A 17,096-nucleotide genomic window follows, 5' to 3' on the forward strand; every position below is an offset into this window, starting at 1 on the left:
AACATGAGCTAGGCTTGAACCACATAAGGAAATCATTCAGATGACTAACACAATAATTAATAGACTTATATTGTTAGCAATATACCTGCTAAATACATTAAAAACCATACAGAAACAATTGTTATATTTTGAATTCCAGAGTTGTAAGACCATATTACCTACTCATCTGAGTGAGCAGAGTTAGAAACACATGCTATCTTCCAGCAAGTGAAGTGCAAGATAATTTAATGGAAAGCAGTAAGATTGGGAGTAAAACTGCATATTTAAGCCCAGGAAGAGGAAAGATGACAATCCTGAGAATTCAAGTAAAACTGAGTAAACAAGTAGATATGAACTGCACATTGGCACAACTTGGTATGAATCATGTCATGTTGGTCTATGTACTAGGCACAGTTTAGCCCCTGAAGAGAAAAGAATGTCTGCTTATTTGCACACCTACATGGGATCATTAAAAATAGGTATCCCACATTATCATCTGGCACCTGACATGCAACACTCAAAAAATGTCACTTCAAAATATGTCAGTTTCTGAAAGATGAGATTTCTAGTTAGGCTAGGTCTGCTGAGTCAAGCTCTTCTGTCTTTGAATTTCCTGTGCTCCTAATCCAGGTCAGTGCTTCACAAAAATCTCAGTGGAATATATCTGTTTCTCTGGGTGATTATGTCTTCTCTTTCCCTCTGCAGAAAACTAAATAAAGTGTATTTCTTCTGTGCCATATAGAACTGTCATAGAAATGTTTAGACAGGCACAAATGGCAGATAAACAACACCATGGAAGCATCAGAAGGAACAGCAGAAAGACTGTAAGGCTGATGGCAACTAGATAAGCAGGTCATCAAGATTTTAGGGCATCTACACCACTTTCTCAGGAAAACAAAGGAGATTCTAAAATAAGGGTCAGCCAATATTCAGACTAAGCAAAGATTCAAGCCTCTGATAGGGGGATAAAGGACAGTGAGCAACTCCTAACATACATAGTTGGTACAGGATGGAGAAACAAAGACCCTTATAACTTTCATTTCTTAAAGGACACCAAAAAGAGTCCATTCAGTACTGGCATGTGATCACTGAAACAAGAACCATCAAGTCATGGTAAAGATTTCAAAACCAAGGTCATGTCTTATATGTAAATCCAGGGAATCCTGGACAGGCCACTGGGACACAAGGACACTGATGTCTAAACACTGGACTGACAATCTGGACGTGTCTTGGCAGGTACAAGTTTTTGGGTATGAGAGAAAGAAAGAAACAAGTTTTGTTTTACAATAAAATTCTCCAGGGAACTCTGTAACACTGTTGACATAAATTTGGAGCTTTGTTTCAACAGTAACTCCTCTTTGAGCACACAGAATATTCACCAATATATGTCTTATCATTTAAAGCTTTCTGTACATCAGCTGTACCCAAAAATTATTCATTTGTATCACTTCCTATCATTATTTACATTTTAATTGAAGGGGAGAAACTGTGCTGCTTAGAAAACATTTATGGAAACAGTCCATATTTAACTCCTCGGATGTTTTTTAAAATTATGCAAATACATATTTTGGGGTTGAAAATGGTATTGCACCACACTTGGGTTATTTAGCCAAATACATTTGTCTTCCTTAAGATATTGCCCTTCTCCTCTACCCTCTGCTCTAAAGATCAGCAATAAAGCTCAGATTCCTTTGCAAAAGAGTGGTGTAACTCAAATGACCTTATGCTTCTCTCCTCAGAATTCTGAACTCCTGGAGAACAAAGATGCTGACACTTGAAAAGTCTTAGAAAGGTAGCAAAAGTGTGGAAAAGAAAAAAGGCAAAGTAACTACAGCACCTGGAAATGTATTTTCTCACTGATTTCCAGACAAGTCTAATACTGACTGGCATTTGAACTCAGGAAAAGATAATGCAGTTGAATATATATATAGTGGCAAAAGTTCAATTATACATATATGTGTGTACATACATGCATGTGTGTGTGTAATATGATAACATATTAACTATCATATACATTATACACTATATTTACAAAATGTATATTTTATATATTATATAGCTTTCAATTTTCATGTTAATTGACAGTAAAAGGGCTTGCAGCATATTTCTAAATGGTAATCATCCTTCTTGCCCCTCTTCCCACAGTATTATATTGCTTCTTGCTTAGAAAGATGAGAAAGCTTCAAGATACCATTTTCAACTCATTTCTTACATGTGTTGCATAACACTAGCAGGGTTGAATGACTGGCTTCTGTACTTCAGTCTGGCCTCTTTCTAGGCTCCAGAACAGGTTGCCCTCCCAGAGACCAGAAGGCAGACTTTCACATTCACTAGACAGATTAGAATAATGTTCTATCAGTACCTACCTCCACTTATCCTCTCAGTGTTCTCCAATTCTGCTGACAATAGCCATCAAAACACTAACATGTAACATTTTGAAACTCTGCCTCAAAAATAACAGAGGAATCAATTGACTCACACTCATAGATTATTAAAATCTTATAAAAATTACAGAAGACTTTTTGGCAATTTTGAGTTGAAAGGTCATATTTAGGATCTTTGATATATTCAACAGACCATAACAAATGAGTGTACCAAATTAAAAGATTCTATCTCATTGGGACATAGCAATGAACTGTGACAGGATGTTACCTGTTCAAACCATCTGTATTATGCAGATAATACTTACTCATACCTATGCATTTGGAGACAGTTGACAGAGTCTGGTTTTTCCAGAGATCCATTGTTCTCCATTTCAAAAATACTGCAATTTCTAGCAAAATATTGCCAGTCTTCCCATTCTAGATCATCTCTTTTTTTCCTTTCAATTTTTATTGCTTCAGGGTGTGGGCTAAAGAACTGCAGTATAATATAGAATACCTACAAGAAGGTAACAAATTTATGAACTGATATTAATGGCTAAGCTGTAAAACAATGAGAATTAAAACCTTTTTTGTTTTTTTTAATGTAACTAAACAGTCTGGTTTACCACTCATAGACAGAAGCAGCCATATTTCACCCCACATATTCCCAACTAAAGCCAAAGAGAACCTTTTTTGTTGAACAACCTCTCTGATTTCTCAGACAACTACTGAACTACTGCATCAGAACTTCACTTTTCTCAAAAACTGTTTGAAAATGCACGGCAAAGTCGGGTCCACAATTTGTTACAGCCATGTTATTTCAGTAAAAAGGAAAGTTGTAACTTTATGTTACCAAGTATTTGACGAGTTGTTTGTCTGATAGCAGGTATTTTTTTTTTAATTCTCCATATTTTTAGCTCAGAATCTCATCAAATACCTGTGTTGTTTCAAGTAACATTTCCCTCAGCACACTGCTTAAGCAGAAGTCTGTGTATCAAATAAGCAAAAGTCAAGAATTTCACATTCATTTGAAATCACTTTTAACTAAACAACAAATGTTTACATATGTAGCCAAAGCCTGCCATTACATTAATTAAAAAAGAATAGGCCAGAAAGAATATACAGAAAATTGGTGAATTCCCTGTTGTGAAAGCATCCCCACTTCTGATAGGTCCCTCTTTCCAAGACATTCTGACATTCTTCAAGAGCCTAGTGGAGGATTAGGAACAATATGGCCTCTTCAATAACTACACCTGCTTATCATTTTCTCCTTTCATACTCCTTGGGAGGCTAATCTATCACCTCCAGAACATCTACAAACAGAAACACCCTCTAATATGTCAATGTGCTTTTGCTAAGTTAAATTTCATTTGTCTGCAGTCATCTTTCAACCAGCAGGTACAAAACAAGTATCTTAATAGAAATTAAAATAAAGATTGAAATTTACAAAAGTGGAATTAAGAGACAAAAATCAGTTTCTAAATATTGGTGCATATCTACTCTAGCTTACTCTTGCATATCTACTCTAGATTACTGCTGGTTAAAACAGGCACATCAAAAGAGAATGCCAAGAACCATAATGCATTCTGTTGCCTTTTGCACTGTTATATGCCAAAAAAGGAAATATTCTTCCTGGTCCTCTAAGGATAACATTTTAAAGCATAAGGTTTGAATATCCTCAAAATTGCAATGCAGTATCTATAAAAATCTTTTCTTAGTTTTGTTTTAATAAATGGCAAAGGGCATCTTCCCATTACCTGATACTGTCCATTTTGTAAATCTACTGTGATTGAAACACCACGATCCAGACCTGCAGTATTAGCAAACACAGATGAAATCCAGGTGGTCCCAATGTCATTATCATTGATATAGTGGAGAGGATGGGCTTCTGCATCCAGCCTCAGCACCCTGTCATTAGTGGTATCATCTGCACCATTAGGGATGCAGTACCTCTGTATCAAAGGGTGTACTCGAGGATGACTTCCAGGACAGCGGCACTCAGACTGGGTATGAAGATGAGGGAATTTTCCAGAGAATACTTCCAAAATGTCTCTGTCACAGCATAGAGAATAGCAATTACATACATGACAACAAGAACAAATGTCACTTTGTGCATCTAGGCTCATAGATTAAACAAAATTCAGTTTAGATTATAGTAGAAGCCCTAAACTCCTGATGTTAGCTTGTAAGAATGAGGCATTCAGCTAGAAGCAAAGACTCCCCCCAAGGTCTCTACATTATCAAGGGTAGGAGTAGGCCTCTTCAGAAAATATCTGTGAAGAACTCTGGAGCTCCTTTCATTGCTCCACACATATGGAGTTCTTCAGACACAGGGCACCAAGGGAAAGGAGTTCTTTGGTGAGATTCTGAAGCTAGATAGATGAATCCCACCCTAGATGCGAGGAGAAAAACTCTTAACATTTTATTGCAGCAATAAAATCAGTAGTCTGGATCCTGTTCTTAAACACACCATATTGTCAATATGCTGCCTGTAAGCACAGTAAAGTTCAATGTTTGCACTCTAACCCTCCCAAAAGACCAGCTTGAACAATATCATATTGTACCTTAGGAAATCTGGATAGAAATATTTTCACTTTTAACTAATTTTTTCAAGATGTACACTTTTTTAACTACAATCAACCTAGTCATGTCAAATCATTGATATACTTCAGTCCCCTCTGACAGCATCAACTGCAATAAATACGAAGGTAGGTAGGCAGGCAAGCAAACAGATATATGGATGACATGAACAGTTCTTTTATCTGCTCATTGCTGATATAGGAAGGATTTTGTGAGTCTAGAAGAGACTAAATTTTAATATTTAAACCTTGTAAGTTTTCCCATTTTCCTACTTTATCAGTAAGAACAGAATTTTGTGTGCTTATTAAGCAGAAAAATACTTGCTAGCTGCCACTACAGCTTCCACAGAACCCAGAGTTACAGGGCTTTTTACATATCTATAGCCTAAATTAATTGGTATGCAGGCAAGGCTTTCCTTCCCAGTTTATCCCAAAGAAACATTTTGGACCATGTTATTTGTGGCTATAAAACCAAATCTAGAAAGACATCAGTAGGTCAATACAGTCTGTAAAATACCTTAATTTTCAATTGTTAAGCTTTATTCATTTCACTGACCTAAATTGTAGTTCAAAAGATTTGACAAGCATTGCTCTGAGAAATACAACCAATGTGATTTTCATAAAACTTGGAATTCAGATTCACATTAATGCTTCCAATTCACAGGAGCTCAGTTCATCATAATGTCCTGCAGACAGCTTGAGCTCCGAGGAAACTGCTCTACATCTTATTGAAAGACTATCATTAAGTAGCCTGAAGGTCTGCAGTCCTGAGTGTCATTGTGTGCAGCCTCCCCAGAAGCACCACACAGACAAATAGGACCTGACTACTTCTGGCCAGCCTGAAATGACTGGATTAATCCAGCATGAGCTGGGTAACAAAGGTAACATCTCTTTGTAATGTGCTAGGAAGGGAGGCTGGAGGGCAACACAAATTGCAGTGGCAACAGTAATTTGGCCTCAGGAACACAGGAAGTCAAAGCAATTGCCCAGGGCTCTGTAGGCTGAGGTAGCCAAGTCATTGGTGGCTGATGGTGACAACCTCATCTGGAGAGCAAGGGAAGTGAAACCAGAGGAAGGCAACAGCTAAGCACGAGGAGCAAATCCTCCAGCCACAAAGCCAGCGTGCCAATCATTTGGAATGCCTGTCCTCCTCATCAGACTGGGATCTGAGTGGTCCAGTTTTGACCCTCTAGCTCCCTTTCTTGCCCTACAGTTTACATGGAGCTCAGAGGAAGCTTAGCAAGTCTTATCCAACAGGACTAAGCTTATCAGCACACACTCTTATGACAGAATTATGATGACTAGGTAACACCTAGACAGTTTATAAGCATTGAAATCTAGCATCTGGATCTACTCTCTGCAGAAAACATACTAAGTCAGGTTGTAGCAAGGACAACAATATCAAGGAAAGCAGGTATTTATTACAGTGTTTTGTTTCACTACATATATACTACATACACCACTACATACGTCAAGCCTCTTTAAGCAACAGTTCAAAAGCAAAACACATTAAGTTGTTGAATTTATTTCAACTCAAGATTTTTTAGATTAAAGGTAATCTTTGAAATGAGGCTCAGGGAACTACATCGTCACAAGCAATTATCTAAAGGAAACATCTGAAAAGCACTACACTTTGGGAAATAAGCATATTGTTATCTACACTTCCTTCTCACCATGCTCTTATTTTGCTACAAAAATAAAAGTTCTTTACCTGTTTGTAAGTGCCACTGAGTAAAATCGAAAATCTTGCATTCTTCCAACAAATTGCTCTAAACCTAAGGAAATATACTATAAATAATCTATTGAGCAGAAGGCAGCTTTGCACTGCATGAGAGCACCTTTAATTCAGCACTCAGAAATCTCTCTTGCACAATTACCCCTCCTGAATGAAACCATCTTGGACCTGGACAAAACTATAGAGGGCAGTGACTTAATTTTTTTGATAAAAAAGAATGATTTATAATAACTTTATAAGAACATTTTGTACCTATCTCTTTTCTGATTAGAGAGGTGGCACAGGGATCGGCTCATTAGACAGAAGTAATGAGCCAGTCCATGTGCCACCTCTAATTAGAGAAGAGATACAGTAGGTACAACTGTACCTATCAATTTATACAATAAAGATAAAAAGCATTTTAAAATATTCCTTTCTTTTACATGATTATTTGATATCCAGCATTCAGAATCAAAACCACAACAGAATACATTTCTAAATACAAACTTTAAGAAATGGGACACAGAATACTTTCTTGCCCAAAGCCACAATAAAACTCTTTATGTGACATATATTTAGAAGTTAACTTCAAATTGTGCATGTTCCTGAAGAGTAATAGTCAGTGTTTATATATCTGCAAAGCCAAGAATTAGTGAAAAGCAACAAAACATCCCCCACTGTTCTTCAATGATCATGTCATGATATAGTACATATAGAACTTTAGGTGCAGATGAAGAGTAAAACTCTCAGGCATTACTAGAGACTGAAAGATTCTCATTCTGCCATGGTTTATATGAGCATTGATAGAACCAAAGAACACAGACAGCCAAAAACCTTTGGCTCTGTTCCTGACTCTGCAGAGAGAGGAGTGTGGTCTAGGGGCCATGCACAATTCCATTCTGAAACAGTTCCCAATATTTACTCATAAAAAATATGGGCAGAAATTAGTGGAATAAGTCACTTTACATACATGTTTTAGAGAAGTCATGAAAACCTACCTATATGCAGGAATACATATATTTTTGGTAACGATCATAATTTATTCTATCTTCAGGCCCATCTTTTGAGAAAGCTAATTGAACAATTGGAATTTTCTTCTGCAGTAAGGTATTACTTCTCAACATATAGATAACTTTCAATCACATCATGCATATTTTATTTTGACTATTCCAGTGCATTCCACTAAAGTACTACAAGATTTACCTGTGAAGCTTTGTCCAATTTGCAGAGTACCATCAGCATCATCATCTGCAACTGTCCCCATAAGAGTCCTTGAATCAAAAGCTGTGTTATCATCTTCCCAACCATTCAAGAAGAAACTAATTCGGGTGTGATGCACCTATAGAATCAATGTAAAGGGGAAAACACATGCTTTATCATGCAATCACTTTGATTTCTCTACATTTTTTTGTCTATCATTGATTAACTGATAACATTACCTCAAGCTATTTGTTGTATGTCTTTATTTTTGTTGCCTACTGAAAGGAGTTACCTCTTTCTCATTAACAGATCACCACTCAGATGCAGAGTATAAAATTTCTAGAGGGGTTAAATGAAAGAAGAAACTACAGCAAAGGGATCTGGTGGTGATGGAGGGGAAGAGAGGAAAAGACGGGTGGGTGTGTTTCACAAGGTACAAGGCTGGTTACAGCTCCATCACCACTTTGGGCCATGGGCACATGTTAGAGCTGTCACAGCTCTTCTCATACATCACTTCAAACAGGCCTCAAGGGGCTGCACACCATGCTCAGGATAACCAAACACAAGCCTCCAACAGCCCCCCAAACACCTCCCTAACCCAAACATGCTTCTTCTACCAGGGCTGAAGGGAATGATATAGAACTGCCTACACCCACTGGGTAATTCCCTTCCACCCAGGGAACCCTTGGCTAGGAATATGCACTCAGCCAGCACCCCAGGGTACTGTTTTCTGCAAGTGCTCCCTTTCCTGCCAATTCATTTTAAATCTGAGCTAACATTCATAGAAATACTTCATGGCATTCTCCCAGCTCCACAAAGTCACAAGATGCCGAGTTTTTACAAAGTTGGGGGTTTTATTGCATTAGAAATGCTTCGATTTAGGTGACCCAAAATTAGGAAAAGTTTAATAACATGGAGTGTCTTTCAGCCTTACATTATATGAAATTCAATACCCGGCCCACACAAAATGAAAATCAGAACTATTGTGGCTATAGTCATGTTCCCATTAATGAAGTTAATTATAGAAACTAAGTTGGACTTACTGAAAATTTTTATTTCAGAAAGTTTATTTAAAAAAAAAAAATTAATTACTTGGGTTTCAGCAATGTTTACCTTGCATAAAGCTTTTTTCACATGAGAATCTGGTAGTTTTAAAATTTTGAAATACCATTTTGCTGCTGCCAATTTACAGAGCATTATTTTAATTTTGCAGGTCTGGATGCCTGGTGAGTCATGTCCATCAAGGCAAATAAAACTAGAGTGCTTTAACCCATCTTGACAGTCACTCCAATCAAAAGAAAATAAACCTGAAATTATTGCTTCCATAAGAACAATAGCTATGTGAGGACATAGAAGCTTCACAAGCCAGAATAATTTGTTGCAAGAAAAGGAAAGACAGAACTTATTTACCAGTTAACAAAATACCACCTTGAAAACCACAATATAAGCACACACAATACTACTCTGACAATAAAATCTTTCAAATTTCAGACCAAGATAAATGGACACAATTATCTATAAATCTGAGCTCAGATGATCAGCATCAGTGCCTTGGGCAACATGAACCTATCAGCATTTTAAGAAAGAAAACATGAAATAAGATGGAGGGGTTTGTTTGGCCTTTTTTTTTGGCTTCACACAATATCGTACAAATGAATTTTTCCTCCTTAAACTGTACTTACAAACATACACATGTATGCTGAGCTTTATTGCCATTTCCAGATTCAGTCAATATTTCCCAAATATAGACAGGAATATTTATTGCCCTTCCACTGATGGAAATTTGAAGGCTATTATCATAATTACTAAGCCTTGAGATTTGTTCAAAAAGTTATTGCATACGAGTTTCACCGCTCAAAATACATCTCTCTATTTTAAATTATCTTTTGTGTTGACACATCAATGACCTAAATACAACAATTTCTTTATTTAATTTTAATACAAAGCCCTCTAAACATCTGATGCCCTATTTACAAGAGCCTAAGTATACGTATATATTGTGGTTACACTGCATTTTTTTCTGCATCACATTTTTTACAGCCTGTTACTGTCATTTGGTGTTTGACTGTTATCATCATAAAAGATACAGGCTTTTCTACTTTGTTATTTGTAGCATTATCTCATGTTTTACAACATCTTTGCACAACATGCCTGCACATGAAATATAACTAGTGAAAAGTTCTCAGTGGTATTAATGCATAAAAAAGAATGTGGTTCCATCTCTACTGTCTTTACCCAGCCAAAAGCTGATGAACAGCCAATTTTCCTTTATCACATTAGCACAGCCATGAGGGAAACACATTTGTTCTAGTCAGCTACACTAAAGATACTATTACCAATCTAACATATACATGTTTTATATCAGCAGTATTCTCAGAGTATGAGGGAGCCAACAATATATTAACACTAGCATGACAGTTTATTTAAGAAAAGAAAATTGTCTCTGTAGAGGGACAGAAGTTAGAAATGTATGGCTAAAGCTCAGTGTCACTGGTCTAATAAAGGTAATAATTCTTAAGCTTTCTTTATAGCAGGTAACACTCCTGTGGCAGCTCTGTCATATCATTCAAATAAAAATGTTGCCTTTTACAAGTTTAAGAGTACCTTTATTTTTAGTCAGATATGAAGCATGTTTCCGCTTTCCTGTTTCCACTGTAAAACATTTCTAAGGGGAATTCAGAAATGGGCATGCTCACCCCCATCAGCTTCTTGAAAACTTACTGTCTCAGGCACAGCTTTATAGGACCTAATTCTGCCTCCCCCTGTGGCAAGCAGAGTGTTCACCTCCATGCACCCCATACTAAAATCAGAGGGTCTATTCATGACTTAAGAGCAACAGAATTGGGCCCTAAGTGACCAGGTATTTTTACTTGTTGAAAATAGGTAACTAATGACAATTTTAAATCTCCCTCCCCCCTCCCCCACCACCAATCTCTTTGTATTAAATAGGATTTAGAATAGTTGGGTTTAATATAGCACATCCCCAAGGTAGCCCTAAGCACTTTACAATGCTGAATTGGATATCAGTAGTGCAGTGACTGTGTAAGGCAAAGGCAGCAGTCATTATGCATTTGGCAGTAGCTCAATGTAATGATCCCCCTGCTGGTTATTAAAGGGGGTATGAATATCTGACATGGGAGGAAAATGTAGGAGGGAAACCATGTGTGGTATAAAAAATCCCAGCGGCTCTCCACTGTGGGAGGAGAGGTGGTCTCAAAGTTTGGTGTCAGTTTAGACTGAGCTAAATAAGAAAAGGCTGGAACCAAACGGGCTGTTTGATGTAGTTATTTAAGGTCTCCTGACCATTAGCATTAAATTCCATACAATAGCACAGAACTAAAAGAACACTTTCCTTCCTGACTAGCAAAACAGGATTATTCCCCAGTTGTCCTTATTAATAATGTTCAATAGGAATTTGCCCCAAGAGACTAACAGGAGATAGGTAGGAAAGGCTGGGTTTGTGGTTGTGCAGATCACAGGACCAGAAGCCTGGGACATCAGCACTCTAATCCCAGCTCTGCAACCACCTCACGCTCCTGTGCTTCCCCATCTGTCAGATACAGCAAATCACCTCTCAAGGAAGTGGCAAGGATTAGTTACTAAGATCCATTTGCTCAGAAACTACATCAGCATCTGCCAACACAGAACCTAATACCAACTCCAAGCAATGGAAAATCCATTTGATGGTGAACTGAGGTCGTGAAAGATACCAATACTCTTTGCTCTAATAGCACTGTTGGCATGACCTGGAAGAGTTTCAAAGATGAGAGGTACTGGGCCAAAGAGCTGAGAGGCAAATTCCTTCAGTGCATCCCAAATTAAGCTTACAGGTCTCCAGCACAAGCAAATTGTGCATCAGAGACAGTAATACCAAATAAAAGCACTTCCTAGCAAGGAAAGCTTCCCTGCCCTATGGGTCACAGAATCACAAAATCACAGTGGGGTAAGGCTGGAAGGGATCACAGTGGATCATGTGGTCCAACCTCCCTCTTGAAGAAGGGTCATTCCAGAGAATGTGTGGCACAGGATTGTGCCCATGTTATTGTTAATAAAATGAGACAGGTACAGGAAATACATTACAACTTTATTTTCTTGCCTAAAGATATGTGCTCTTCAGATTCTACCCATGAAAACACAACAATGAAATCTAACATGAATTTTGCCACTCTGTTTGGATCAGGCAGAAGTGTCATGCAAACAAAAGGCAGCATTTTCATGTATTAAGTGCTAACAGAAATGCTAACTCCCACTACATTGCAGTAATCTGTATGGCAAAAAAAGAAACATCACAACCAAATAATCCACTTCAGAGCAGTTGCACTGGCTAAGGGACTATGGCAAAAAGCAGAAGCTCCCTGACTGAAGAATACCGTGGGTTCTTTCTTTCTCTTTTTCTCTTTTTTTAAAAGACTTGTATTTTACTGATAAGTATAATACAAATTGGTATACCAATGTATAAATAAAGAAACAGTACAACAGTTACAATTAAGAGCATAATGGGTATAGTAAAAATATGTAGTAGTACAATAAAAATTAACAATATGCTTTTTTCAAAAAAAAAAAAAAAGCCTTGTATTCCTCATTATCAACACAGAGACAGAAGAGATTTTGATATCAAGTAAAAGACACAGTTATATTGACTCCACTTTTTTGAACTATGACCCTTTTTGAAGCTGAAGCCAGTTTGGGGGAGTTCTGAGACCACAGTCTACAAAGTTTTGGCTGTCACATAACAACACTCACATTTATTACCTTGCAATGTACATGTGTGATATCTGGCCCACTTAAGCAATATAGGCTTTTTCTTCACATGCATTAATCATCCTGTCATCAAAATGTCCTCTTACATATATATAAAGGCAACCAAGACAATTTTAGTCTCTTCCATGTGGAATTGAATCCACACCATTTCAGCCAAAATAAATGAAGTTAACCGAACCTTTTTTCAGTGAACACTATGATCTTTTTGCATTAGTAAGATTTTTCCATGACAAGTCAGTCCTAATATTAATACCACCCATATACCTGATGGAAAATGATTTCTAATAAATAAGATAGGAAGGAGACACATAGAAAAGAACCCTTTATGTTCCATTTTTTAAAAAATCCCTAAGAATCCCTAAATATATCACAGCAGAGCTAACATATCTAACCAGAGATCAAAGCTTCATGGCACTAAATGACACAGCCAACAGAGGCAGTAGTCTCATTCCCAAATATTTTAATTTGTAATTAATATATGCTTCAAATACACCTGTTTTTCAGTTAGTACAACCCTATCCTTTATGTTCTCTTTCCTATTCCAATATTTATTGGCATGGGAAATATTTATTAAAATATTACAGATAAATTATAGGAACTTATTTCAAGACAACATTAATCTCCTCCACTGTTGAGTATACTTTTTTTTACCCTTACTTATCAGAGCTTCTAGCAACCATAAAATACAGTTTAATCCTGACATTTCCTTTCATCATCTTTTGTTCTAATAATTAGATCACAGTGTCTGGCAAGACAAATTAATAGAACAGAAGGATTGTTTCCCAGATTTGCAGGCCATAAATGAGGAGTTCCACAACAGAGGGAACTCTGGCACCAAAAATGAATGGAATAGAGAAAAAGTATTTTCCAGTCATTTAAGCCAAATGATACCAACCCTGGCCTACTTAGTTTCCCAGCCAACTTAGTGATGGCAAGCACTTCAACTGCAACTCCAGCTCTTAGAGCTATTCAGACCATCACACATAGTCTCAGATGGCAGGGACAGGACTGATACAGACCAAAAATGCATCTTCTAATACTAAGGAATGATTACATTCCAATACATGTAATGGACACCAGTATTTTCAAATAAGATGAAAAAGGAGCAGTTCAGGGATCTAGGATATATACCTGACAGTGAACAAGATTATTCAAAAAAACAGATATCTGCATACTAAAATTTTTAAAAAGCTAATTCTTAAGTTAATGCAAATTTAGCTAGTTTACAAATGCAAGTTAAATTAAAAAACTTAATACTAATTAAAACACAGTGTCAGTTTCTCAAATACAAGAAAAAACCCAAATACTCCCCCAAATATGAGAAAAATATAAACTGCAAGAAAACTCAAGTCTGTTTTCATTTTCCTTAAATTAAACCCTATTTGCACAGCAGGCAGTTACTCAGAACCAGAAACAATTATTATAAAGAAGATGATACACAGTATGTTTTATGAGAAGCAATTAGGTAGCTATACCATTTATCTATAAGGCATAAAAAAATGAGGGGGTGGGGGGGGGAAGTTCAATTTATTTTCCAAACCAGCAAGCTATCAGGAATGACCCCTTCCTTTACTTGTCTTAAAAACTAAAGCAACTCCAGAATCAATAAAGCTATGCAGGCTTTACAGATATGGAAATTAAAGCAGAAGTTAGCATAAATGATTTGCTTAATCGTTCAGAAATAACAAGGAATCAGAGATTATGAGAAATCAAAAGGAGCTGCAACTCACCTAGCTCAAAAATTACTACACAATGTACCATTACAATCGCTGACTGTTGGTATGCTTGTTATAAAAATTTCCAGCTAAACATGGCTTGCTATCCATTAAACTAATCAAGATTCAGAAAACCTTTTTTTCCTTCTAAATGTATTGCAGATTTGCATCAGGAACTTTCACAATGAGTCCATTCTATAGAAACAGACAGTGTATTAACACATTTTCTCCCAAGGTGAGAAAACAGATTAAGGTTATGACCAAAATGACAGGCCTGTGGCTTCCTTGAATACTTTAATAGAGTCAACAAATCAACAGTCGCCACTGATGACAATAGAGGAAAGAAAACAATAGGTGGAAGGAGGGGAATTAGGAATGCTACTATAATGGTGTAATCAGAAACTTGAGCATAAAAATCTTTTTAACCTTCAACCTGTCTAAATATGCTCTTTTTGCCCGCTAATATAAAGACATACAGCAGATTTACCACTGGGGGACATGTGGGTTCATGTATTTCTTCTGCAAAAGCAGGTGAGAAACAGAAGTGTAACAGTTAATAAAAGCAAGAGTAAAGGGCTTTTGCATATCAAAGAGAAGAGATGCACACAGGTATGTATTTCAGTACTTTCTTGCATAATTGCAAATCTTGCTGAAGCTGCAATTACAAAGGCTTCCACACAGCTTTAATATTTCATAAATGATTTTCTGTAAAGAGGAAAGGTCAGTGATATGGACTTCAGCAAAAGAAGTCTGGGGGAAAAACCAGGATGAAACCACTAGCATGAATCCAGGCTTATTTTCAGCTGTCATTTAAACAGAGCTAGTGACCAAAACCACATTGCAGCATTTTATATATTTTTTTAAACATCTGAGCACCTATGCATCCCTAAATCAGTGAATCAGAAACAGCAGACAACTTTCTGCCACAATTCAACACCTTTCCTCACTGAATAAATTGCAGAATTTACATACATTGAACATTCATTTTTAAAGGATCCCTCCCTACCCCTCATTTTTGCCTTATTCTCATTCTGTATTATTTGACTAATTTTTACTTCCTCTTGTTTGTCTACTATATTTACATTTAGCATTAAAAAGAACAACCAAACAAAAAAGAAAAAAACCAACAGCAACAAAAAACACAAACAATGTGATAAATGTAGTGAATACAGGTGGGAGCAGATTCTTGCCCCCAAGTATTATTTTTCTCAAACATTAATACAAACAGGGAACAAAACAGTTTAACCTGGGAAAGAAGAGGGGCAGGCACTGATCTCTTCTCTCTGGTGATCAGTGATAGGGCCCAAGAGAATGGCATGAAGCTGTGCCAGGGGAGATGTAGGCCAGACACTGGGACAACATTCATCACCCAGAGGGTGGCTGGGCTCTGGAACAGGATGTCCAGGGAATTGGTCACAGCCAAAGCCTGACAGAGTTCAAGAAGTGTTTGGACAATGCTCTCAGGCACTCTTGGGGCTGGTGCTATGCAGGGCCAGGAGCAGGACTTCTATGATCTGTGTGGATCTGTTCCAGCTCAGGATATCCTATGATTCTATGACCCCAAGACCCCAAAACTCCTCTACTCCTCCCAACCCTTCAGGTAGTCTGTCAGCCACCTTATGACTGCTTTAGAAAATAAAGAGGTTCCCACAGTTTAACCTCTGCAGATGAGTCAGGATTCCACATCACTCTTAACCATCTTCTACTCCACACATTACTCATCAGCATTCGTACAGAGCCTGCTCCTGCACTCCCATATGGCTTAGCCATCCTTAGAAAGCACAAAATGCAGGCTAACCAAAATTTAAAACCTTAGCTGAATGGATAGTTCAAGAATAAGAACTATCACTGTGATGACATTATTGCTAGAGATGTTTGGGCAGATGTTTTACATACATCAAAGTCTCCTGTGGTCTTTTTTTTTTTCTCTCTCTCAGAGATAAATCTTACAACCTTTAAAATAAAAAGAGTTCATTTTTAGTGTTTTACTCTTTGTATTTAAGTTTTTTTTATCTGGAATGAAAATCGAGACAACAGAGGGAACTTGGCAGATCTAAAGCTTGGCAAGAGATAATGAATTTATGTAGCAAACATATGAGAACAAGGATATGTCAGGAGGAATTTGTCTACGAACTTGTTCTCAAACAGACCAGCAAAGATGCTAATAACCATGTTAATAGAGACAGGGGGTTTGTGGGAGGGAGGGCTGTGGAATCTAAAGAATATCCAAGAAGACAAGCCAGTTCAGACAATTTATCCACATAACACTTGACAGACAAATGGCACCTTCTGTACCAGCAGAAGAACTGCCTGGATGAGTTTGCCAGTGAGGCTGGTGCTGCTCCAGCTACAACCTTGTCACAGTCTCAAATCTTCAGTCTGTTTTTAGTTGGTTTGCCCAATAGCAAATGCAAAAGCTACACACATAATAAAATAGATTTTATCTGCTCTTACTAAATTATTTGCTCACATTTCTAAAATCCTCTCCTTCCATATTCAAATACTATACTACCTTCACATGGCAAAAATGTAGATTTAAGCTGTAAGAACTCTATGTCCCCGGGCAAACCCAAATTCACCCTTCTGTATTTTAAGCCCTTGAAGCAACTTAGCTGCAAGTCTGAAGGAAAAGAGCAGATGACAGAAGCATGTGCAACCCTGGCTACTGCGGAGGTTTCAATGTGATGCTTTTCACACATCTTTGGTTCTCAGGACAAACAGCATTTTACAGGAAGGAAACAAAGAGGGCTCCAGGTTTTTCATTGCCACCACTAACACAAGTAAC

At 37.3% G+C, this 17,096-nt stretch overlaps 1 protein-coding gene across 5 annotated transcripts in view; it reads right to left on the reverse strand.

Annotated features, from left to right (window-relative positions):
• The window catches only part of USH2A (usherin), a 373,664-nt gene that overhangs the window by 334,361 nt on the left and 22,207 nt on the right, over nucleotides 1-17,096 (reverse strand). For all 5 annotated transcript variants that reach the window (XM_072927553.1, XM_030269121.4, XM_030269120.4 and 2 more), the window contains 4 exons: nucleotides 7,839-7,974; nucleotides 6,633-6,696; nucleotides 4,100-4,394; nucleotides 2,675-2,859 (listed from right to left, as the gene is read on the reverse strand). In XM_072927553.1, the coding sequence (XP_072783654.1) occupies nucleotides 2,675-2,859; nucleotides 4,100-4,394; nucleotides 6,633-6,696; nucleotides 7,839-7,974 (680 nt within the window). The remainder of the gene's footprint in view (nucleotides 1-2,674; nucleotides 2,860-4,099; nucleotides 4,395-6,632; nucleotides 6,697-7,838; nucleotides 7,975-17,096) is intronic.

This window comes from Taeniopygia guttata, chromosome 3 (genome assembly GCF_048771995.1).
Source record: "Taeniopygia guttata chromosome 3, bTaeGut7.mat, whole genome shotgun sequence".
NCBI lineage: Eukaryota > Metazoa > Chordata > Aves > Passeriformes > Estrildidae > Taeniopygia > Taeniopygia guttata.